Here is a 25,107-nt window from a genome sequence, read left to right as displayed (position 1 = left end):
TTGGTCTGATGACTCCCACCTTATTTCTAAGTGTGTGGGCTGAAACATGGGAGGTTGAGATTGTCAGTCACCTGGCAACCACACTGTCCTCCAAGCACAGGGCTGACCTGGGGCCGAGTTCTGTTGAAAAGAGGCGGGGTTAGTACACAACCTGTTGTGACTATTCACGAAATAGTTCTGAAAAGCCAGACAGAGGCTATATGACTTGAGTCCAAAAGAATCTTCCTGTTCCTGCAAGCTGAGCCTTAATTACGTCAATTAAAGCTTGGATTGTTGTTGAAACGAAAATCCCCTTGAGAAAGGATGACAAGTCCAGGTCATAATACATTTGTCTGGAATGAAGGCTTGGGAAGCAGGAAAAGGGGAAATTAAGGTTTGGTGCCCACCCACAGAAGGCTGGAGGTGTTCCTGAGCACGTTCAATGTTCACAACCACTCTTTAACAGCGATTTGCTTCTCCACTTCCTGGCTGCAGAAACTGAAGTTCAGAGAGGTAAAAGAACTTGCTTAGGATTGCACATGTCAATAGCAGGCAGCCCTGTGGGACACTAAGGCCTCCTCCTCGCTGCAGGGTGCGTCTGACACAGGATGCAGGATATAGGGGGACAGAGTTGGGGCCTCCACAACATGGAGGGGTCAGAGACAACAAAGAAGCCAAGCTAAATGACAGGAGGCACCAGCCTCCTCCTGCCCTCCCCTGGGGGCGCCCTGGCACCTCAGTGAGACCCCTGCAGATGCCTGAACCCCAGGGCGCAGGGGGTTTTTGCTAACTTTTCAACCAACTTTGCACAAATTTTTTCTGTCTACACAAAATATTTTTTGACATTCAGAACCGTAATCTGCATTTAAAAATCATTCATTATAGGAGAATAATAAGTACTTTATGATCCCAAAGTTTGTAAACATCTTTTAAGTTTTTGTTTTCTGAGATAGTCTCACTATATATCCAGGCTGGCCTTGAACTCGAGGCAATTCTCCTGCCTCAGCCTCTCGAGTGCTGGGATTACAGGTGCGCACCACCATGTCCAGCAATAAACTTTTTTTTTAAGCCTAGAATAAGATACATGACAAATTATTAATAATAGTGACTCTGAAGAGGAGCCAGTGGGGTGGCACAGAGATGCTGGGGACTGGATGAATTTCATTTTTCCTTACACTCTTCTGGACTGTTTGAATTTTTAATTAATTTATTTATTTATTTTTTACCATTAGAGATCTTTATAAGGAAGAAAACATATCCATTGAATCCCCTCCTCTGCACCTGTGTAGGAGGAGTTAAGACTGGAGGGCCTGGGCCCCCACTCTTCTGGCAAGTGCTGGCACCATGACTCTGGCCCGGGTCCCACAGAACCCACCACCACTCCTGAAATGTGCTCCTAAGTCTGGAGCAGTGGGCTGTCACATGGCCCTTGGTAGCTAAAGGAAAACGCCAACCTCCTCACACACCCGGAAACAAAAGCTCCCTCGCCAGACCACAGACTCCACCCAGTTCCTGAAAAACAAGCCTAAACTGATGACAGACAAAGCCCCAGTCTGTGGAGTACAGAGAATCGGAGAGGGACTGGAGGGGGACTGGAGCCATGGACATGGAGACTGCTGAAGGCAAATTTCACGTTCCCACTTTTTGTTTTTTAAGAATGTATGTGTTTTAGTCAGGCACAGTGGTGCATGCTTGAAATCCCAGCCCTTGGGAGGCTGAGGCAGGAGGGTCACAAGTTAGAGCCCCGCCTGGCCAGTATACCTAGACCCTCTCTCAAAACAACAGCAACAATAAAAAATGTGTGTGTTTGTGTAAAACGTCCAGAAAGATGCAATCGAAACCTTACTTACCATTTCCTCAGTAAAATGGGATGTCATTTTCTCCTCTCAGTTCTTTTGTACTCTTTAACGGGGGAGGGCACAAAATCCAAATGTTGTTGACTTGGTAATTTTTTTAATTATTATTTTTAAAAAAGAAACCGTGAAAGTAAAAGTTGTTGAATTGTCAAGGTCTAAACGAGATACTTTGGAGCTCCTGGCCACAGCAGGGGAAGGGACGGGGAGGGGAAATCTATACGAAGACAGAGAAGAGGAGAAATGTTTGCTGTCCAGGAATTTTATTACACAAGTATTTTCTTTAGTCTTCATCGCAACTCTACTGTGTAAATACGATCTGAGGCTGACAACATTCAAGTTCCTGTCTTTGTCTTTCCAAATCTAAGTTCCTTCCTTATCTGCAGTGCACCCAGACTAGCTGAAAATCAGGACAGAAAACCCACTCCAGAGTCTCAAAGGGTAGGGATGCTGAGAGCCCAGCCTTCAGGTCCCAGGCCAGTCGGAGTGGCCCACCCTGCCCCCTGCCAATATCCTCCGCTCCAGGATGTCTGGGTCTTGTTTGTCTTCTTCCCCACTACAATCTTCAGCATCTGGCAGAGACGGACACACAATGACTTTCTCAGTAAATATTTGCTGAGTGATTGGGGAGCTTTAGGAGCTAGAGGTGGATTGGGGAATCACCCAGAGCACCTCATTTGGTCCAGAGCAGGGACATCTTTCTTTGTTCCTCTTAGATGGAGGGATGGTGAACTGACATTTACTCCAATCACAAAACTTGTATCCAGAGAAGCTCCAAGCAGCAGACACTGCTATTTTTACAAAATGTCAGTATGCTTCTAACCTAAAATTGGAGAATTTAGGAAAAATAACAAGAGCCGATATGTTTGGCAATGTCTGTGGCTGAATTTTTCTCCTCTGGTATCCTTTAAAATATCTCTCTGTAAGATAAATATTAATTTTTAGGCATGATAAAAGTATTGTGATAATATTAAGAAAGTATCTTTGAGAGTAACATGCAAAAATAGTTATGGCCTATGTATTTACTCACACAGGGCGGGGGAAAGCTACTGGGGCTGAATAAGGGGCACTGATTCACCACACATTTCAGTCTTCATTTTGTACAAGTTTGAATGCTCCATAATTAAAAGGGTTTGTTTTTTTTTTAACCCTCTTTACAGTGCTGCTTGAAATTTGCAAAAAATCGAATTTTAAAAATATATATGAAACCTATGACAAGCCTTCTGGGTATTAAACAACGTCAAGCAAATCTCCTTGAAAACAAAAGCCCTAATTGTAGCAGACGCTTCTGCCCAGTATTTGCAGGCTATAGCGGCACAAGCTTCTTGCCCCTCAATAACTTGGCTGTGCTACATTGGAAGTAGCAGGGGTCGGCTGAGTTCACTTCCAGTCAAGGTCAATGACTCCGACTAAATTTTTCCCCCTCTGAATTAACAGTTTGTTCTCTTCAGCAAAGATACGCTTGTGCCCTCATTCTACAGTCCTGCCTGCTTGGTACTTGTTACCAGCAGGTGTTCCGAGGCCTGCCCAGCTCCCCTCTTCCCACACTTGTAATGAATCAACACTGGATGTCCTGGGAGTCCTTTGTCTTTGCTGCCCAGAGCATGACTCGGTTTCTCTCAAGCCTCTGTCTGTGTGTCTTCATTTCCCTCTTTCCTATCTCTTGGACATTGTATTGGCTCGCAGGAGACCAGGACCACTGCAGGTAATGATCCCTTTCTGGTTCCCTATATCTAATAAATGCTGGAATGAAAAGAAAGTTATTAGTGAAGAAGGGAAAGGGGAACAACCAATCAAAAGGCCTTCTTCCACTGTCCCGAAGTGCCAGGCATTGAGATGAAGAACAAGCAAGTGATGTGACAAGCATGAGGGTATTTCCTGTGAGACTGTACAGCTAGAAACCTACCTCCAAGCTCATCCAATGGCACAGTTAGCAATTCCTGAGAAACTGGGATAGGAGGAGCAACTACAGAAAAGCAGCACCATCTCAATCCCTGCTGTAAGGGATTCACTGGCCCCTGGAGAGCCTGGATTAGTGGGGCCAGTGACAGCTGACTGTGTTTTCCAACTCCCGAATTAGAATATGTGATCTCACAACGCAGCAAGCACCACGAAGGCAAGGGCCACATCTGCCATGCGCACTGCCATATCCCAATACTTAGCACAAAGAGAAGCATACATGCACCTTTAGGGAAGGCAGATTAAGTATTTGGGGTTGGGACTATGCTGAAATATCTGGAGTGTCTGACCATCTGGGACACCAGGACTGATCTGTGCAAAGGAAGAAAATCCTTGGTCAAGGACTCTCGGGGGAATAAATAACAACAGAAACACTAACTAACTTACACTGCAGGCAGCCTAGGCCAGGAAAGCCCACCAGGAGCCAGGAGTCACACATCCAGGCTGCCAATGTGACTTGGGAAGACCATGACGGGAACTGAACTGAAGCAATAGATTAGGACATGGTAGATGGCTGGGAAAGGAGGTGTGGCCTGTGAACTGCAAAATCCCAGGACACATGTGCAGAACAGTTCCCCAAGTCCTGCGTATGGACCTCTTGCAACAATTCCAGCAGGTTTTTGATAGGATGGTCCAGACCTGAGGAGTGGGTGATATAAAAAGGGAAGCTGCCACTGAGCTCTCGGCCACTGTGCTCTCTCTCACATGGTGGTCCACCCTCAGGCTGGGTGGACTTCTTTCCCTACATTTATGTGGCCCTAATTGGCTCTACAGAGCTATTTCTTTTCCTACCTTTAGTAAAGGTAAAACCTTGCTACCGTTTGCACTTGTCTTGACCTATTTTTTGCTCAGGACCGAAAGAACCTAGAAACCATCTCTAGAAGGGGACTCCAGTACCCCCAAACTCAGTAACAGAATGACTTGGTGAAATAGAGGCCAAGTTTCTTCCTATACACCTTGCTTTGGTGCTTGTCCTTCCAGCCAAAGGGCAGCCGCTGCCCTGGCGCTCCCAAGACCTGGCCATAGGCATCCACTCCATCTGCCAGCACATGCAGGAATGCATGCCAGCCTGTCTGGCCTGTGGATCCATCTTCATGAGTCACTCGTCCAGTTACTACTCATGTGTGACATACTTGTGGCTTCCTATGACAAAAATGAACATTAAAGCTGAACCTGAGAGCTTTTCCACATCTTGGAAGAGAAACGGGAGAGGGAAGGCCAGCCTTGTATCCTCAGAGAAATGGAAACCTTTAGCTTATCAAAGCATTTATTATTTCTGACAATGTCACAGGCTGAATAGCGATGACTTCCTAAATAAGTTCATCCTCAGAAACAGACTGATCACCTCGAAAGCTTAGATGAGAAGGGAAAGAAAAACTTCTAGCCACGCTGAAGTCCCAGAAAGAGTGACAATTCTAGTGAAAGTAGCATCCCTGGACTTTACCTCAAGATACTTCTCTACTTGACAGCTTCTTTGCAGACAGCAGCTGCTGAGGGCTGGGGATTTAGCTCAGTGGTTCCTGTGCCTGCCTCGAAAGCACAAGGTCCCAAGTTTGATTTCCTGGTACCAAAAAACAAACAAACAAACAAACAAAAGACAATAGCTACCGAGGTTCAACAACCTCCAGGTAAAAGGGGAGAATATCTGGGAAAGGAAAAATTGGGGGAACTGCTTTTCTGGAACTGGGTGTGTAGGACACACCTTGGGTAACCTTGACTGATAAAATGTAAATATCCAAAGCAGACTTTGCCTGATAGGAGGACACAGGCTGACGTTCCAGGGCTACACCACTGAGTTACAGACCTACCTTAGAACTGCGAGTCTACTGTGGACTTGCCACGTGGCCCGTGCAAAGTTAGTTACTTTCCTGAACTTCAGAAAAACTGAAAATCCTGTGTAGTCCAGAGGCGTGCAAACAATATTCCTAGCTCCTTCTCAGTGTTAATGGATGGGGGAGCTTTCGGCAGCTGGTGTCCCCTGATCTGACTTTACGCCTCAGCCACTGACCTTGCACTGTCTGCAAATGGCATTCCATAGATAGCTACGTCAGCTCCACAGCCAGACATCTGGAAGAATCACTGGCTGTGGGCTAACACCTGCATTTGCTAGAAGAGGAAACTGAGGCCCCTGGAGATGACTTGATGGCCGGCATTGCCTTGGCAGGTGAGGGAGCCAGGCCTGGAAGCCCAGGCCTCTTCCCATCCTCCAGGCTGTTAGAACCATTCCTGGGAGGGCAACCACCCCCTCTGCTCCTCTGAATCATCTCAACAGGCTCCCTCACCTGGCAACGTCCCCAGTGTTGTATAAGCAAGCAGTCCTGCCACCTCCAGAACTGGCAGGCTGATTCACCCAGGCTTTTAAAGGAAAGGACTGTAAACCCCATGGCAAGAGCTTCCTCCTTGGAAGCATTTTACTGCTTATGAAAGTTCCTGACTCTCCATCTACATCACATTTCTGCTCACCCTCACTCAGGTTCTCAAGGCCAGAGAACAGCTGCTTTAAAAACAATAGGTCGATGAAGGGCACTCACAATGCTGGATGGTAACAGCTATTTTACAATACTGTCGGCTTCACCACCACAAGGACAGATCAGCCAAACCGGATTCCTTAAAATTCAACACAGAATGGTCAAGATCCTGTTTCAAAGCATGCATCTCTCATAGTGTCTCATGTGTTTTGTGTGTGTGTGTGTGTGTGTGTGTGTGTCTTTGCACAAAAAGAAACACAGAGAATAGGCTAGGGATGCTCTGGATACATATGTTTATAAAGTTCTTTGGAAATGATAGCTATTTAATTTCAAAATTACCTGTTACCAATTTTATTTCTAATGTTCAACAATTCTATAAACACATTCCATATTTTTCAATTTCACAACATAAAAAGAGTCCCAACAAACTATTCAACATTCCCCTTCTCTTGATTTTGAATATACAAATAAAAGCCCACAGCTACTTTATTTGGTTGCTCATATAATTCGAGGTGATTATATTATACAAAGAAACTTCTTAGAGGTTGAACAATATCCCCCCCGCCACCCAAAAGATATGTTGGATTCCTAGCCTCCAGCACCTCACAAGTTGACCTTATTTGGAGACAGGGCCGAGTTCAAATGAGGTTATTCAAGTGAGCCCTAATCCACTGTTACTGGTATCCTTATAAAAAGGGCGAAATCTGGACTCTGACAGACACATGCACAGGAGAACTCTGTGTGTCATGTGCAGACTTCAGTGACACAGTCACAAGCCAGAATTGGGAAGAGCCACCTGAAGCAGAGGAGGCTCAGAAGGACCCTGCCCCAGAACCTCCGGAAGGAACAACTTGACCCCAGACTTCTAACTTCCAGTGCTATGAGAGGATAAATTTCTTGTTCAAGCCATGCATGTGCTTTGTTGTGGCAGCCTGAGGTGACCAACACAAAATTCAGCCATCACACTCAAGAGCCATTCATTAAACAACTGCTCTGGACCAGGCAGGGAGCTGCTGGGCTCAGAGGAGACAGAATTCAAAGAAGCTACCTCTGTTCTCTGGATGCGTCTATGCCTAAGTGGATGTCAAATACAAACATTGCAGAAATGTGATCTGTACTTGCATGGTGCTCTTGTCAGCAGATGGTTGCATGCCTGTGCAGGAAAGGCAGCCTGAAGCTTCCTCCTCTGGGGAGGAAGAGTCGCCAAAGCACAGGGCAGCTAGGGAAGGTCCTCGTGGACCAGCAAGGCTTTCGCTGAACCCTAAAGGATGGAGAGGTCTTGGATGAGCTGAGAGATGGCAGGGGACATACTGCAGGCATGGTGAGGGCCTGGGAGGGGTTCTGAGGGAGGAGATGCCATGTGTCTGGTGGGGACAGACCAAGCAAGGGAAAACCAAGGCGATGTCACTGAGTTGGCTTTAGATGTGCTGAGATTGGAGCAAATGGGCCATCCGGATCTGAACCCAAACCAGCGATGCCTCGCCAGCACAGAGTCGCAGCAGCAATATTTTGGCATTTATTTGATTACCCTAATTATTCTACCTGGAGAGATGTCATGGTCCTCTTGAACCCTGTGTCTTAACTTGCAATTTAATGGGATGGGGGCCGGGGCCCAGGGTTGAATCTCCCAAGTAAGTAGGCTGTTTGAGGAAGAAGATTCTACTAAAAACAAACCATCTCAGAGAAGGGGGAGTCAGATCCTAAAAGAGCAAATATTTGTTTCTGGAGGAAAGAAAGGGAGCAAGGCCGAGGGACTCCCTGGGGTGGGGTGGGGTGGTCAGACTCCTGGAAAGGGGCAGGGAGTGAAGCACAGGCACTGGTGTCCCCGTTCCTCCCCCTCCCCCTGCCCCAGCTCCCCTGGCAGTGCTGGGGACCCAAATCCACATGGCAACCAATTGTAAGACAAGAGCCTGATTCTCACGGGTGACCAGGAAGTGGGAAGGTCCCCTGCTATAGCACAGGCCATGGCTGGAACATCTAAATTCGTGTGCCTACATTCCGTTCAGAGTCACGGTGCTAGCTAGAACTTTCTGAGAATCTATTCACAGAAATGACCCAGATTTCTCATTTTAAATGCTGACATTATAAAATATCGGAGCTCTGGTATGTAAAAATAGCACCGAGATGAGGCCTGGCAAGGAGGCCAGTGTGTGGGCTGAGGGGAGAGCACCTTCCTGGAGAAGCTGGCTCCAGGCCACATTGGTGCAGCTTTTCTGAGGTCAGGACTGTGCAGAACGGGGAGGCAGGGGCTGGACATAGCAGCAGAGAGAGGCTCAGATTTACACAGAAGGACGGAATAACATCAAAAAGATGCAGAAGGCGCAGCCCAGGAGGAAGGCGGGTGTCGGGAGCAATTCTACATGATTTGGGGGAAAAATCATGTTATAATTAAATCATGATTAGGGCCTAGTTTTCCTGTCTATAGGCCAGCTACAGCATGTCCAGATATAACTCCGTTTTTACCTCCAGTCACACCTAAGACCTCAATGGTCCCCTGACTTTGTGATGTTTTAGGGCAGGACTACACCAGCAGGAGACATCCTGGCAGGAACCAAATCTCTATTTGCATAGTTCCTCGTTGTTTTAGGCTCCTTGCTGCACCCTCTGAGTCAATTGCTACTTCTGTTTCTGCTGAGGTTCTGAATAAAGGTGTGGCGAGCTCCAGGTCTGGGGTCTTTGCTACCCACAGCGGCGTTGATCAGGCCAAAGCTCAGCTTTTTCTCTAAGTCTCACTTTCTGTCTATATATTAATTCATTCACCTTGTGCTGTTGTGGCTCACAGGAGACTAGGACTTACTGCAGAGGTTCTAATAATGTCCCCTTTCCCTGTTCACTACAGGAGGGGAAGCAGGACAGCTGCCTCAGGAGGGGAATGACTGGAGGAGAGAAAAGGGAGAGAGGCAAACATCTGGCATTTGGTCACCACCTCTCTAATGCCTCTTACAGGCACTGTGTGTGCCCGGTGTGTGTACTCACTCACTCACTCTTGCAGCAGTGTAATCAAGTCTCCTAGAGCAGTAAGGCAGCTAAGTATCTAGCAGCTCACCTGTGACTTCAGGAAGCAGACCCAGGCACCTGAGGCCTCCTGAAGAAGAGAAGTGAAAAGGAACAGGCAGCCAGGCATCTGGCTTACGAAGAGACCTCCCAAATACACTCCATGATCACACAGCTCCACACAAAGCTGCTGGCCCTGTTGTAATTGCCTCCAGCAGTGTCCAAACACCTTCGTGCAGCTGGGCAAAGGCAGCCTCTGGGGCACACCTTCCCAGAGCACACCTGCACCGTGTGGAATTCCTCTCTGATGACGCCAGAACAGGGACAGGAGGACTCTCAGCTGGCAGAGTCGTCCATGCTTCACCAGCCGCCCCCTGGCATCCCAGAATACTAAGCAGCTTCCATGGCAACACCAGAAAATAAGGCCCGGCCTGCCCTCAGCCAGCAGCAGCTCTCACAGGTCCTGGGACCCCTCCTGGAAGCCTCACTTTATTAGGAGTCAATCAAGACTTTTAAGGCTCCACTTCCAGATCCAAGCCAGCTCCAGTTCCCTGACTGCACACCGCCCCCTTCAGAGGGAGCAAAGTTATCTGGCCTGGAAGGAAGGTCGTTCAGAGCTTCTGGTACCTTGCAATTCTGTGGGCCCCAGGGAGGGGCGAATGCTTTGGAACCACATCAGAAGAAGTGAGCCTGAAAGAGCACCCTTGCTGGCGTGTGGACTCCCAGTGACTCACAGCCAGGACCTCGGCAGGACACGGTGGCTGACCAGGTCACTCAGAACAGCCTCTCAGTTCCCACCAGGACCTTCAAGTCCTGCCACCACCCCAGAATTTCAGCCCCAGGGAAACGCCACCCCACTCTCCTCCTTTCTACTCCAGCTCCTCTGGAGTGAGTCACAGACCTTACAGGAGGCATCAGGTGCATTCGCTACCCCAGTAGTGTTCCCCAAGCTCCTGGGAACTTTGGAGCTCTTCAGCACCCACAGCAGGATGTCTGTGGATCGGGGGCCGGGAGGACTTTAGCCCCCACCAGTGCCACTTTTGCCTCGCTTTATGTGTGGGTTCTGTACATAACACATTGATTAAAAGGAAGAAGAAAAGTCCCTGTTGCTTTACCAAGCCTGAAGAGCACTGTTCAGAACAAACAGGCAAATTGGTACACAACATGGTTATCACAGGTAACCATATGGGCTTCTTTGTGAATGCTTCGCTCTCCAAGGGGTGGTGGCCCTGCTAGGTCCTCTACCAGCCCAGCGTCAGCCTGGCCTCCAAGGCCCATGTCCTGTCACACACGCCAGCTTGAGCCGTTCCTTCAAAAATGACTTCCTCTAAGAGGCCCATGTGCCCAAAGCCATCAGCTCTAAAAGGGACAGACAGGGAAGGGTGTGCTGAGGGCAGAAGGCTGTCCCCCATCAGGAGGCCCCTCAATCCTGGCCATCACAGGGCCAGCAGCTAGAGTCCCACAATCGCACTTTCTCCATGGTTATGAGCTTTGACCCCAAACTTTTCCTTTGGTGCATGTTCAATGCCATGGAGAGAAGCTGAATGAATAGTTCAATTATATCATCGTAGTAACATAGCCATATGGAAGAAAATGACATTTATTCAATAATATCTACTATACAGTTGATATTCAAAATTGTATAATTATCCCAATGAGATTTTTTCATTTTTTTGGAACTGTGGATAGAACTCCGGACCTTGTGCTTGGCAGACAAGCGGCGGAACCACTGAGCTAAATCCCTGGCCCCTCCAATGTGCTTTTTATAATTTTTTTTTGACTCAAGATCTATTCAAGGCTCACTCACTATGTTTCAGGCTAAGTTTCCTCTGTGTCTCTTTCCTGCAGCTTATCATCTTTTCTCAAATAAGGCGGAATTCATGGAGTGGTTCAGGCCAACTGTTTTTGTAGTGTCCCACATTTGGGGTTTTTCTGATCCTTGTTGTTAATTCAGGTGGGTCTGTACTCAAGTGACGATGTGTGCTTATGAACCGCGTCACCTTGGAAGGAGGTGACAGCAGGCTGGACCACCTGGTTGCCAGGTCCTCTGCCAGGTTGCTCCACTGGGAGGTCCTCCAGCCCTTCAGAGCCAGTGCGGCAGCTGTTGATGATGCTTTGAGACTCACAACTTTCCAGGCCACCGTCACCTCTCACCAACGAGCTTCTACACCCAGGGAGGGGCCTGGCCAGGGGCTTCAGGATACAGATTTTCCTGATTAATGAGCTACAGTGCCATAAAAAAAAACCTTTGCTTCCCCCCGCACCCTGTTGCTCCCTCTCTGATTATCACTACAGTTGTGGATTTTATCACCATCATCATCATCATCATCATCATCATCATTCAATGTATCAACCTCATTAAAAGCTATGCATCTCTTAACTGAAATGTTTGGGACCAGAAGTGTTTCAGATTTGGGAGGGGTTTTTTGGATTTTTTGCATAGGCTTTACTAGTTGAACATCTCTCATGCAAAAATTGAAAATCTAAAATGCTCCAAAATCTAAAGCATTTTGAGTGCCATGTCAGTGTTCAAAAAGTCTTGAATTCTGGAGCAATTTGGATTTAGGATTTTCTGATTAGGGCTGCTCAGCCTGTGCTGTCATTATTCTTTTGTGGGGTGGGGTGGGGGTGAGACTGAGTCTAATCAATGTAGTTCAGGCTGGCCTTGAATTTGTGGCAATCTTCCTGCCTCTGCCTACTGAGTGCTAGGATCACAGGTGTGTGCCACCACACCCAGATCTCATTATTCTTTTTGATGCTCCTGTTTTTCCCAAGCTGACTAGACAGAGCCCTTTCACCCCACCTCCTGGGTCCTCAACCCTGACCTCACTGCTCTCTGAGGGTTGCCTGATGCCAGGCGTCCCAGGCCCAAGTTTCTCCCTACTTCTGCCCAGAACCAACATTCTCCAGGTCCTTTGAGCAAGCTGCATCCTACTTGTGAAGCAGACTGGCAAGCTTACCCTCTCTCACATTTCTGTGGTCACAGCTTTGCCTTCTTTCCTCTGCTCCCATCCTCTGGCATTCACCATCACAGCAGACCCTCTGCTCTTTGCCTTTGGTAGGAAGTGGGGAGCAGAGAGGAAGACAGGGACCTACCGGGCACTTAGGGACACTGTCACCCACTCACCAGCTGATGCGAAGCTTCCTTTAGCACTGGCCAAGGACTCACTGTGTTGTGATCCCATGTATGAGCTTTATATATCAGTTTATTCTATTTTATTTTATATTCATATAAAACAGTCTCATAGGAAAAGTACTACCTAGTCCCTTGCGTTCCTAGCCCTTCTCTTACCTATTTGTCACCATTAGCACTTACTGCTGCTCAAAGTACAAAATGTAAGTAACGCTTCTGTTCTTTTCATTCTCATCCCACTAGAGTATCTGTTCCGAGGATGGCAGGTATGTTTAAGTCCACAGCTTCGGTCACTATTGTCCTCTCGGAGCCTGGAGTTCAGTAGGTGCCCTCACTGCTCGTGAATGAGCAAATGGCTTGGCCAGGGCACAGGCCCGGGAGCGGCAGGACCTCCCACCCACTCTTCATCACTGCCCTTCAGTGGCACCCGCCCAGCTGTCGCTCAAGCCCCTCTCTGTGCTCCCAGACCCCTTATACTGTTGGGTCCGAATGGTGCAGTATCAGATCGCCGTCTGTCCTATCTGCAAAGTGGCAAGTCCCTCTACAGCAAGGACAAGGTCACGCTTATCTCTGTGGCCTCGGCATATAGCACAGGAGCTGGCACAAAATGTTTGTTTGTTGAGCTCCTGGCTCCAGCCAAGAAAGCACACACACCGCGGCCACCTCGCTGCCTGCGCCGGGCTTCCAGCCAGCCACTCCAGAGCTGAGGGAGCTCACAACAGGTCCCCTGACTCAACCACCCCGGGCTGCTTCAGCCACAGCTCCGGTCACAAAGGCCATCATCCCTGAGGCAGCGCAGAGCCAGTGTTCAGAGAACAGAGCAGGGGCGGAGGCTTAGCAGGCCCAGGTGGGGCAATGCTTGACCTCTAGGAGACAGGGACAAAGGTTGGGAACCCTGTTCCTCCAAGCAGCTTGGAGAGGGACAGAGGGAGCGGGTTAGAGTGAACAACACCAGGCATTAGAATGGCCTCACCTGCTCTTTCCTCACAAGCTTCTTTTCCATTTGCTCAGAGGCTGGGTTCTCGGGAGGCACAGTCAGCCGCAGTCTGCAGACATTTGCCTAAAAGAGGAGGAGAGGACAGCCCAGTCAGGAGGCAGCCAAGAGCCAGGTGCCCTGGGCTTCTCAAAGCCCGTTTCCCCACTTGGCAAGGGGACCACTGCCCCCACCACTCAGGAGACCAGGGGGCTGAGACCACCTTTGCCCAGCCCAGCATAGACACCACACCACCAGCCTGCTGCTCAGGCCAAAGAAATCACCGTGTGACTTCAGAGATTTCAAACATTTTTAAATGGCTCAGGTTCCACAGCAACATGTACAGAATCATCTCATTTCACAGGTGCAGGCCAAGCACAGCTAGAGGGATAGAGGTCAAAACATTCTCTAAGGCAGATTTCAGGAGTTTAGAGTAGGAAGGTGCCTTCCATTTGATTATGTATTTAACTCTTCTACAACAACATGTGGTTTTTAATCACAACTTCTTTTCATGTCACATTGGCAACAGCATCATTCGCAATATCCAAAAGGTGGAAGCTACTCAAGCATCCTCCGTCCAATGGATGGATAACCAAAGGTGGAATATATATATATACACACACACACACACACACACACACACACCACGCACACACACACCACGCACACACACTGTGGAAGATTATTCAGCCTTAGAAAAAAGAAATTCTGACACATGCTCTAATACGCTAGACACACAAGGGCAAATACTGTATGATCCCACCTACCTGAGGCAGGTAAAGTCAAATTTATAGAGCTTGAAAGTCTAACAGTGCGGGGGAGATATGGGAGTCAGAGCTCACTGGGTAGAGAATGTCAGTTTGAGAGGTGAAAGAATTGTGCAGATGGGTAGTGGTGATCGTTGAACACATTGTAAATGCACACAGTGTCACTGGACTCCACAGTTCCACTTAAAAATGACTAAGAAGGCAATGTTAAAGTTTTGAGTATTTTACAATTTTTAAATAAAAGAATAAAACTCAAATCAAAGCAACTTATATTTTCTGAATACAAACTAAAAGGAAGACAGCTGAAAAGGTACAGGAGACTAAGAACATAACAATTATAAATTGATAAAACATCTGACTCCCTAATTGGCTACACCACCATGGTTAGTTATTTGCTGCTAATCCTTGAGATTCTTGTGAGATTCAATTTACTACAGATTGTCAAGAGAGGGCACTGAAATATTGGAATAAAGGATCCTAAGTGATTTTTAAAAGTCTAGGGCTGGGGGTATAGCTCAGTACAGAGCACTTTCTTAGAGCCCACAAGGCCCTGGGTTCAATCCCTGGTTACAGAGCACATACAACAGTCTAAATTGTACTGTTTCTCTTAAAATACTTAAAAGCAGTGACACATACTATAAGCTGTGTGATTTATCAATATTCTATCAACAAGCGTGGGGGCTCTGAGTCACATGATTTTCCTGCCCAGTAGGGCAGAAAATAGGCTCCCATGATCTGCAGTACAAAGGGCAGGAACAATAATAATAGCTGATCATGTATCTAGCACTTACTGCATGCCAGGCACCTCCTAAGTGTTTGACACTCACTCATTTCATCCCCACTAGGACCCCAGGGCAATAGGTACTCTTGCCAGCCCTGCTTTGCCGTGGAAGACTCTCATTCTCTGAGGGGCATATGATGAGGAAATGGGAGCACTGAGGACACAAACCCACGGAGGTCTCCATGGCCTGGGCTCTTAACCCTTGTGTTCATCACCCATTGAAATGCCACAGGGTGGTGGTGGTGAACCTATGGCACACGTTAATTCCTGAAATCTCTAAACGGTTCACCATCGCTGCTACAGGGGCTTGACTCTTGGGAATGCCACTGTGCCCTTTGTGGGTTGAACTGTGCACTCCTAAAATTCATATGCTAAAATCTAACCCTAGTTTCTCAGAATATGACCTTACTTAGACATGGGATCTTTCCAGAAGTAAGCAAGTAAAAATGAAGTCCCAAAGGTAGCCCTAAAACCAAATGGCTGGTGTCATTATGAAAGTGAGAATCTAGGAGATAGATGACATGGGGGGAGAAAGCCTCATGAACACACACACAGTCATCTACAAGCTGAAGAGCACCTGAACGGGCTACACCCTCACAGCCCTCTGAAGGAACCATTGCTGCCAACACCTTGAATTTGGACTGCCAGCCTCCAGGACTGTCAGACAAGAAATGTATATTGGTGAAGCCACCAGGTTTGTGGTACTTTTTATGGTAACCCTACTGAAGGAACTCTCCTTCCGTGCTTAGCCCAGCCCAATCTGGTCAGCAGGTCACAGATCCATATTGCTCAACAGGCAACCTCCAAGCAGCCTAGACGTAAGGTTGGATGGGATCTTGAAGGACTCTGAAATCCTACCTGTCCGCCTATGAAGGAACCCTACACCCCACAATGTCCCTGACGGATAGGCACCCAGCCTGCAGGTATCATCCAGGAATGAGTATCTAGCGCATACCCAGCCTCTGTGAATGCTAGATATTTTTATTATTATCTAGATATTATCATTGTCCTATTACCCTACACATGCCAAAATGAGGCGCTGCTTCTCAGGAAAGTTAACAATTCAGTCAATGGATCTAGGATATTAGGTAAGTGATGCCTTTTAATTGGCTGATTGTTAGCCATGTAATTCCAAAAGGCCATCTGATTGGCTCATTACTCTAGCCAAGTGATCCCTAAGGAACTTTTGATTGACTGATTACCCAGTCAATAATTCCTAAGGGCCATTTTTTTGTTGATTTTTGGTACCGGGGATCGAACTCGGGACCTTATGCTTGCAAGGCAGGCGGCAGCACCACTGAGCTAAATTCCTGGTCCTAAGGGCCATAATTTTCAGAAAGGGAACAACAGGTATCAAATCACCAAGAAGTGAGGCAGCTTCTCCCTCTGATTGAACCCACTCTTCACCTGCTGGCCCCGAACACTGGTTTTCCTCAACTCTCCCTACACAGTGCTCTCACCCTGAGCTCTGTGTACTCCAGGGAAGATAGAGCCCAAAGGGAAGCACAATGCATAAAATAAAATGAACTTGTAAAATTAGACTTTTGATTTCAAAGCTATGTGGCAGGTGTGCAGTTGCTCGAGGCTCCACCCCAGAGCCCTGTATTACCACACTGTTGTCCACAGAGGTGCTTTGATGGGAGCATTAAAGAGCACTGTTATTATCTCCAAAATGCAGACCCACAGCCAACTGACTGTACATCAGCAATTTAAACCCAGCTTAGAAGAGACTCTCACACACCCTTTCCAAACAAAAGGCCCACCGTACTGTCACAGACAAAAGACGAAGCTGCAGAACAGAATGATAAAAATAATCTCATTTTTTTTCAAGTACACCCGATAATCTGGAAACACAACCAACTGTTGATGCTGCTTATCTCCGAGAAATGGGATTTCTCTGGTATTTACAACTGTTGCTTTTAAAATTAATTATCACTCTAGTTAAAGAAATAATAAATACTGAAAGAGAATGTTTCAGGGTCAGAGACCAATCCTTCCTAAATCCACAAGATAGTTTCAGGAGCAGCAGATGGAACAGTATAGAGTTCTAGAAAGTACTCTGTATTCCTAACAGAAACTCCAAGGAAAGTAACTCCAGCCCCACCCTCTGGGCTGACCCAGCATGGAGCCCTCCTTCTGTTCAGTCCCTCCAGCAGCCACCCCATGGGAAAGTCCCTCTGGGTGAACTCAGCCAGTGGGGCTTATCTCTGAGCATTTATGATGGTGCCTGAAACTCAGGTACACAATTCACAGAGCTACCCCAGACTGAGCAATACCTGAGAGGCAGATGGGCCACTTTATTCCCAGGGATTCCCACAGCAGCTGTCTCTGCCCTTGAGTTCTGAACTAGGCAGAGAATTACATCTTACTTACAATGGAAACCCCTGCTATTGGACCAGATAGGAAATATTTAGGTTTTGCAAGCACCAGTTCACTCCAGTGGATCAAAGCAGGAAGCTGGACACAGCATAACTCATAGCCAGTTGCTGAGAACTTAACCACTTATAAAATAGTTTGGAAAGGACATGTGGCTACCACAATGACAAAGAAACAGCTGTGCCCATGAGTGTTCATACTCTAGAAACACCCTCCAACAAGGTGACCAGGTACATGTAGCTGACTTCATGCAAGGTACTGAGAGGCCAAGCAGCCTTGTATTTAAAACGGGTGGAATTGCGCTTCCTGAGTATCAGTACGGTTCTGACACCTACTAGCTATGAGAACTTTGGCAAGCTACTTAATCACCACTGCTTTAGTTACTTTCATTGTAAAATGGAGCTAGCAATACTGTAGCCTCTAAGGATTGTTGTGAGGATTAAGTTAGCTAACATGTATAAAGAGCTTAGAACAGTTTCTGGCACATATTAAGGTGTCTGTAAGTCTTCTTTATTATTGTGGAAATATAGGAAGAAGAACCCTAGTCTTCACTGGAGGTGGGAATATATGGGAAAGAAGGCTCCTAGAAATGATACTTGAGCTGGGTACAGAAGGACTTTCCAGGTCCATAAGGCTTAGAGAATCCACCATCATAACAACAGACTACTATCAGGCAGGCCACTCCTGGCAGGCCAAAGGCACAGTTGTTGGCATGTTTAGAGGATGGTAATGGGCCTGCAACCTGAGCTAGAGGAGGAGTGGAAAATGGAGAGGTAGGCCAGTGCCAAACCCTCCCAATCCACAAGTACCACATGGAGAAGTACAAGCTCTGGCCAAAGACGAGAAATTACTCAAATCTTTGGAGAAAGAGGCTAACATTCAGATCTGAGGTCATTTCAGTAAATCAGCTGGCAGCTACTGAGTCTCTCCTGTATTCACTGCACTACAAAATGGGTGGAAGGGAAAGCACTGGGGAAAGATCAAGCAAGCTTTGTACCTTCTAGCTTTTATAGCCCTTATAATGTTTAGCATAGTACTCAGTGCTTGCTCAGTGAATGTCTGTTAAGTTTTTGTTTTGTTTTCTGTGTTGTTTTTTTTGGGGGGGGGGGTTGAATTAAAACAAAGAAGACTATATCTAAAACTCCTGGGAGATTCTTCCACTTTCTTCAAGCCAATCCCCTGGGAGAGAAAGCAAGGGAGGAGCAGACAGCATTCAGGCCTCTCCCACAAGCACAGGTACAACCAAGCCTTTGTTTGCAACTCAAAGCACTGGGGAGCTCAGTGGGTCCTCTGGGGCCCCGCTTCTGACCCCTCACCTGAGTACTCTGGGGATCCAGGTACCATCATGGGCTCAGCCTCTGGCATTTAGGCTCACCCTAGGAAAAGATCATCTCAAATAAAAAAGGGTTTGCTTATCAATTTACAATGATGAATTTCCCTAAGGAAATTAGCCATGTGCATTTACATTTATCCCTGGCATGCTCCCCTGACTTCAGATCCCTGCCTAGCTTCTCCTAACAACAGGAGGTGTGGCCTCTGTGAGGGGGTGGATTGGAGGTTCACTCTGCTGGCACAAGTATCCAACCTCCCGAGTCCAGGCTGCAGGAAGTGTGCCCATCTGGGTCAGCCCCTGCGGTCTGCAGTGGCCCTGACTTACAGCCTGGTAGCCTGGTTATCTACATCAGGGTGGGGCGATCTAGTGTTGTAAGGACCAGATAGGAAATGTTTAGGTTTTGCAGCTGAGTCTGAAAAACATTCTTAGCTTAGAGACACATAAAATAGGCCAGGGCCATGCCCAGGGGTAGTAGCTGCCCTCACCATCTACCTGCTTGGGCACTTTTTCCAGCTGAACAGTGTCCTGGGCCCTCTCTTTCCCATGTCAGGGTTGCCACCTTGGACAAAACTCTTCAGTAGGAGGAGCAACCTCTCCTCCCTGCTCTCTCTGGTTTACTCCTGTGCTGGGCACACAATGTGCCCGAGATGCCAAGATCCAGAGAGAAACCACAGGTCAGTGACGGTGCACAAAGCCACCAGTGTGTCCTGGAGTTCATACTCCTGGCCCTGCCCCCACCAACACCTTCCCCTCCCTCTCACAAGGCCTGAGGGACCTTTCTGGAACACTGATCCAGGAATGTCTGTCTCTCCAAGAAAGCTGTCAGGGAGGAGCAGTGCTGAAGAAGTGTTCTTATCCCTGGCTGTGCTCAGAATCACCTGGGAAGCTTCCTAAAAAAATACGGATGTTATTCCCTGATTTCACAGGTTCCCACAGAGCTGATCTGGAGTGGAGCCTGGGCACAGCTATTTAAAGCTTCCTGGTGATTCCATGCAAAACTGAGACTGAGAACTGAAGAAATGAAACTCCAACTATGCAACAGGATGAGGCAACCAGAATATCTGGAGGCCTTCCCAGAACCATCAACCTCCTCACCTGGCCAGCATTCCAACCAGCTGTCACCTGTTTCCTGCCCTGGTGGTCAGAGGTGCTGGGCTGGCTTTATCCCAAGCCTTCTGATCTGACAGCCCCATTTGCCAATGGAATGTTAACTGTGGCTTCCTCAGGACCCTGGTGAGACTCTTCTGTTTAAGCATCTATCCCACCAGGACTTCTTCTCAAATAGTCAGTCACTGGGAATGTGAACAAGCTGAGGGGAGGAGGACTCAAGACAGACTTCTCAAGGAGAGAACTCTCATCAGAGAAGAAGCAGGGAGAAAGGCACAGAGGCGAGGAACCACTCCAGAGCCTTGGGGAGTGGCAGTGTGGAACATCTGGGAAGAGAATACACGGGGATGGAGGACCGAGAGCCAGGCAGAAGGCCCTGATCCTCTGCACAGAGTGTGGAGTCTTTCCTGGGATCACCAAGGAGGCTCCAGAAACAGAGGAGCCAGGGAACTGGATTTGCATTTTAGAAAACTCAACTGTGGCCAAAAAAAAAAAAAAATGATCAGAGTCAGCAATGTGACTGACATTTAGGAGCTATCACTCATCTAAAGAGAGAACGAGGCAAACACCACTGCATGACTTCCCTTCGTGTTGGCAAAATCCTGGGGATACATTAAGATCACAACACAGGCAATCACTGAAGGACCCCAGGCTGATGCATCTGGACTTGTTCTCTAGTGACTCAGCCTGGGACACACAGCTTCGTGACTCGACTGTACAGTCAGCCCCCTCAGGGCTACTGCTGTGGAAGGGTTTCCCAAGTGACCAGACCAAAGCATGGTGGTGGACACCAGCCTCCAGATGTGGTCACACAGCAGAGGAACCACAACACATGCAGCCCTTCTGCAGTGCCCCAGGAACAAGAAAAAGGACTGGAACCCCATCCAGACCTTGTGGGGAACTAGCGTGGGACCTCCATAACCCAGGTTCCCCCAAGAGTCCATCCTACACTGAACACACCGTGAGAGGAGAATAAAGGCATGCAAGTTGGAAATTCGCTCCTGAACTCCTGACAGGCCTCTGCATGTCAGAGGCGGGCTCAGGAGGACCCTGGGGAGGACTCAACCTGTCTTCTGGATGCAGCAAGACTCTGCCCTCCCCCAGATTCCTTCTACCAGACGCTGAGGTCTGACAAACACCTCGCGTCCTTCCTCAGTGCCTGTAGGATGTCACAGAGCTCGAGGACACAGATGATTCTGTCTGCTGGGAAAGGAAGGAATGTGAACACCTGTCTGACCCTTCTGAGGCCTGGCTAAGGGAAATTCTTTGTTTTGAGCCAACTGGAAAGCAATGGGACATTGGGGAGCAGGAGCGGTGCATTTACCAGAAAGGAATGGCTGCCAGGCCCATTCTGGTTTTGAACAGAGGAAGTCTGAGGCAGGGTGAGGGCAAGCTAGAAGACAGCTCCATCCTGTGGCCTTTGGGGGCTTTCTTTGGTTTGGTTTTTCCATGCCACTGAGAGGCCATGACGCCAGCGACAACAGCCACCAACCTCTTATTGTCAACAGAGCCCAGTGCTGGAGAACACTCTTGACAGGCCTGGCATTGACCCCACCCTCGAGGGACAACTTGGACAAAGCCACAGGTGCCCTCAACCCGAAGTGCACAGCCAGGCCACACAAGCAGCCTTTCCTTGCAAAGGTTCACACAGCAATTAACTTCTGTTGACAAAATTCCTTTCAAAATCATGTTGTAATGTCAATATTTTTAAAAATGCCCCCTCCATTCCCCAAGGTCATCATTCTGGCTGTGGTTATTCTCTAAACAATGTATCTCCCTGCTGTTGCCATAGATAAAACTATTTTTAGTGCACAACTGGTTTGAAGGCAGATTTTTTTTTTTAATTTCACAACTCCTGCTGGTTGGCATCCATACACACTTCTGAGTTTTGTTTATCAGCTAACAGAAATTACTCTCCCTGCCTGTTTTTCCCCCTTGAGAGATGATTTCAGATAAGAAGGAAGTACAGTTGCAGGTGGCATCACTGAGAAGATAACTGGTGACAGTCTGGTTGGCCATACTGCCCTTGGCCGCTGACTCAAAAAGCTTGTGCTCGCTGTCCCTTGTCACCACCGATGCTGGCTGGCTTGGACTCCTGGGCCAACATAGCCTGGTCTCCCCCACAGCCATTAACTGGCTAAGGCCTGTGCGTGAAACAGAAGACTTATTTTAACAGCCAGTGTGTCCTGTTCAAGGTCATCAGTTGTCCATCATCAGAGACAAATGAGAGAACCCTACAGGCCTGATGAAAATGTTGCAATCTCAGGGACACTTTTCACGATGATCTGTTCAGCTTACAATTTATTTTCAAGGCATTCCATTCTTCTTTTTCTAAAAAGTATATGTGTGTGTGTGTGTGTGTGTTTTCCCCAAAGCAGGTCCATCACGTCATTGTCATACAGCCATGTCAAGTATTGCATTTAGATGAATGGTAGTTTCTCCTTTCAGTGTCAGTTGCCCTACAAACTGTTGCTCATGCTGCAAGACTAAGCTCATGAATGCCCTGCAGTGAATACCTGGAGAAGAACCTTTTAACTTCACAGATCTCTAGGAACACTCTACCTCACAACAACAGTCACAGCACTGTATGATGGCAGTCTGTGACAATATCTGTCTCCACAGGTAGAATGGACCCCAGTGTCCAGCCCTGCACCACTATCAGAGATCATAAATGCTCAGTCAGTCCATTAATCAACCAGTGGATCACCACTTCCAACACTCTGCACCCTTCAACACACACACACAGAGCACTTGCGATATTTATAAATCATGGGCAGAGCAGGGAATCATAAAGATAAGGCAGACTCTAGAACCTTTAGATATCCTCTTTACAGAAATGTAGCAGTGTGCCCAGGACAGCCCTGCACAGTGTGACTCACAGCCGGAGTCCTCAGGTCCAAGGTATTTATGCAGTCTTCCTCAAAAGGCAAAGCCCTCTCAATAGTGCCACAGTGTACCAGATACCAAAGCACTTAGCACTAAAGAAATACTCAAAAGCAAATATTTGAGGGGGGGAAAAAAACTTCAAAATGTTCCAAGGTATACTAGCCATGCCTGGATCTACCACAGTCCCACATGGGCCACCCCAGCCAGTCCCCGGGTCTAGAGGGAGCTGGACCCGCTCCAGCTTGGGGCTATCATTTCAGTGCCTTTATTCTTTCTCCATCAAAACTTTGCTCCAATCAACAACGATTTATGTAAAAAAAAAAAAAAAAAAAGGGAAATACCCACATGAGTGAGGCTAGGCCTGTGGCTGGAAACCCACTTGGACCCAAGTGAATCTCACTAGTGAAGGAGGCAGAGAGGGAGGAAAGCTGTGGGAATTCCAAAGTCCTCTCAAGCTCCCTGAAATTGATGCAGTGAATGACTGGACATCTACAGTCTCATGAGCCACAATGTCTGGTATGTGCGTGCATGCACACACGAACACACGTACACCCACACACACCCTATCACTTGGCCCACACCCAAGAGTAACACACACCTTTCTTCTACAGCTAAAAAAAGCTTACTAGAGGGGCTGGGGATTTAGCTCAGTGTTTCCGCCTCCTACCTCAAAAGCACAAGGACCTGAGTTCGATCACCGGTACCAAAAAAAGAAAAGAAAGCTTACAAGGTGACCACTGTCTCACTTTTGGCTAAAGTATGTAAAAGCAAACAAGCATGGGTGTAAGACTAGCAAACAGACAGGAGTCCAAAACAGGACTTGGCTTTACCGGAGTCCCAGAGTGGGCTTGGGTTTGGAGTTAACCACCAGTGCAGATAAACCTGGAGGAAACTTGGCTAAGGCAGTCTGGATCACAGTAAAAAGATGCCAAAGGATCGGAAATGAACACCATAATAATGTAAAAACTGAAAACCCACAAGCCAAGAGCCTAGCAGTGCGCACTGAGGCCCTGATCTTTGAAGGAACAAGGAATGTGTAAGATGCACCCTGCAGGCACCTAGCGATTCTTTCACAGAGCAACTGGTGAGGTGGGGAGGACACTGCAAAGACCGCACATAGAAACAGCTTCCACGGGGAAACCTCCGGGCCCTGCTTCTCAGGGCTTTCAGGACCAGCCTGCTGCCAAGGTGCTCGGGGATAAGCCCAGGTCGCTCGGGTGTGAGCGCGCGTAGCGGGCTGCTAAGCCCTGGTTTGCAAACAGGCACCGCGGGGGCAACACCAGCTCCAGAATCAGTGATGCCCTGTCACCAGTGGATGCAGGACGCCTCCTTCCTTCCAATCCGAGGAAGGAGGAAAGTTTGAATCTTAAACAATCATCACTTGTGGGTCTCCATTGCTCTTTAATCCAGTGCCACCACCAGCGAGGGGACAGAAACAGGAAAGAGTAAGAAGCTCTGGACTCCAGAAATCCCCCCAGCCCGTCTTGCAACCGAGTTGGCAAGGGGACAGGAGGGGACAGAAGCGATAAGAGGGGACAGGAGGGGACAGGAGGGGACAGGCAGGATGCGCAGCCAGTGGGAGTCAGACCGGTTGGCTCCTCCGCTACTCACCCGCCTGCTGGGCGCTCCGGACGCCTGGGCGCCGCCGCCTGAGAGCAGGGTGACGGTGGATGTGGAGCGCAGCATCCCGCAGGGCTGCCGATGCGGGCGGGCACCAGCTCTCGTTCTGGGGAGAGTAAAGAGTGCGGGGCTGCGGAACGGCGGGGGCGGGGCCGGGAGAAGGGACAGGATTGGGGCGTGGTCGGGACCGGAGAGGCTGGTTAGGGGCGTGGTCGGAAAGAGGAGGGGCGTGGCCGGGGGCCGGAGAGGGACGGTGTGGGCGGGGCCTGGCGGGCTGAGGGGCGGGGCCTGCACTGGCCAGACCCGTCCCGCAGCATTTTCTCCCCGGGGCACTGACGGGCCACGGGTCCCCTTCTGGCTCTGCGACTCCGTGGCAGTCTGGGAGGACGAGTCTGGACTGGAGACCCGAGCTCGTCCCATCCCTGCCCTAGCTGTCCCCAGCCGTCTCTGCCACCCACGGGGACACTGGGACCTCGCCCTGTGCCGCTCATTTGAAACTTAAGAGTGTCTGTCATGTCCCTCCTAGGCCCAGCGCGGTCAACTGGCCCGGTGCTCTGGAGCGTGCACTCCGGACGGATCCGCGAAGACAGGGATCGGGGGGGGGGGGGGGGCTGCATTAGGAGACTCACAGGGGCCTGGGGACCAGGGGTCCCCCCAGAGGACGGGACTGAGCTGCAGCCAGAAGTGCAGGAAGAAGGAAGCCAGATGAGCTTAGTGTGGTGCTCAGTGGTTTCCGCTCCCACTGATGAGCACATTGCTTATTCTGCCCGAGTTAATCCTGGGGATGACACTTGCTTCGGAGTAGGCATCACTGTCATCCTGTGTCCACATTTTGCAGGCGAGGATGCTGACTCACCAAGGGACAGTTTGACACAGCA

At 48.6% G+C, this 25,107-nt stretch overlaps 1 protein-coding gene across 3 annotated transcripts in view; it reads right to left on the bottom strand.

The window, feature by feature from the left end:
- Myzap (myocardial zonula adherens protein) overlaps positions 1 to 24,373 on the bottom strand; it is a 78,192-nt gene extending 53,819 nt beyond the window's left edge. For all 3 annotated transcript variants that reach the window (XM_004855740.4, XM_087199090.1, XM_021237165.2), the window contains exons 1-2: positions 24,221 to 24,373; positions 13,360 to 13,446 (exon numbers count right to left, since the gene is read on the bottom strand). In XM_004855740.4, coding sequence (XP_004855797.2) covers positions 13,360 to 13,446; positions 24,221 to 24,295 — 162 coding nt within the window. In that variant the 5' untranslated portion in view covers positions 24,296 to 24,373. The remainder of the gene's footprint in view (positions 1 to 13,359; positions 13,447 to 24,220) is intronic.
- Positions 24,374 to 25,107: the final 734 nt, after the last annotated feature.

This window comes from Heterocephalus glaber, unplaced genomic scaffold, assembly GCF_053883595.1.
Source record: "Heterocephalus glaber isolate CG9 unplaced genomic scaffold, H.glaber_assembly_v1.0 deba00001689, whole genome shotgun sequence".
NCBI lineage: Eukaryota > Metazoa > Chordata > Mammalia > Rodentia > Bathyergidae > Heterocephalus > Heterocephalus glaber.
The sequence above is the reverse complement of the archived record's forward strand: the minus strand, read 5'-3'. Positions and strand labels throughout refer to the sequence as shown.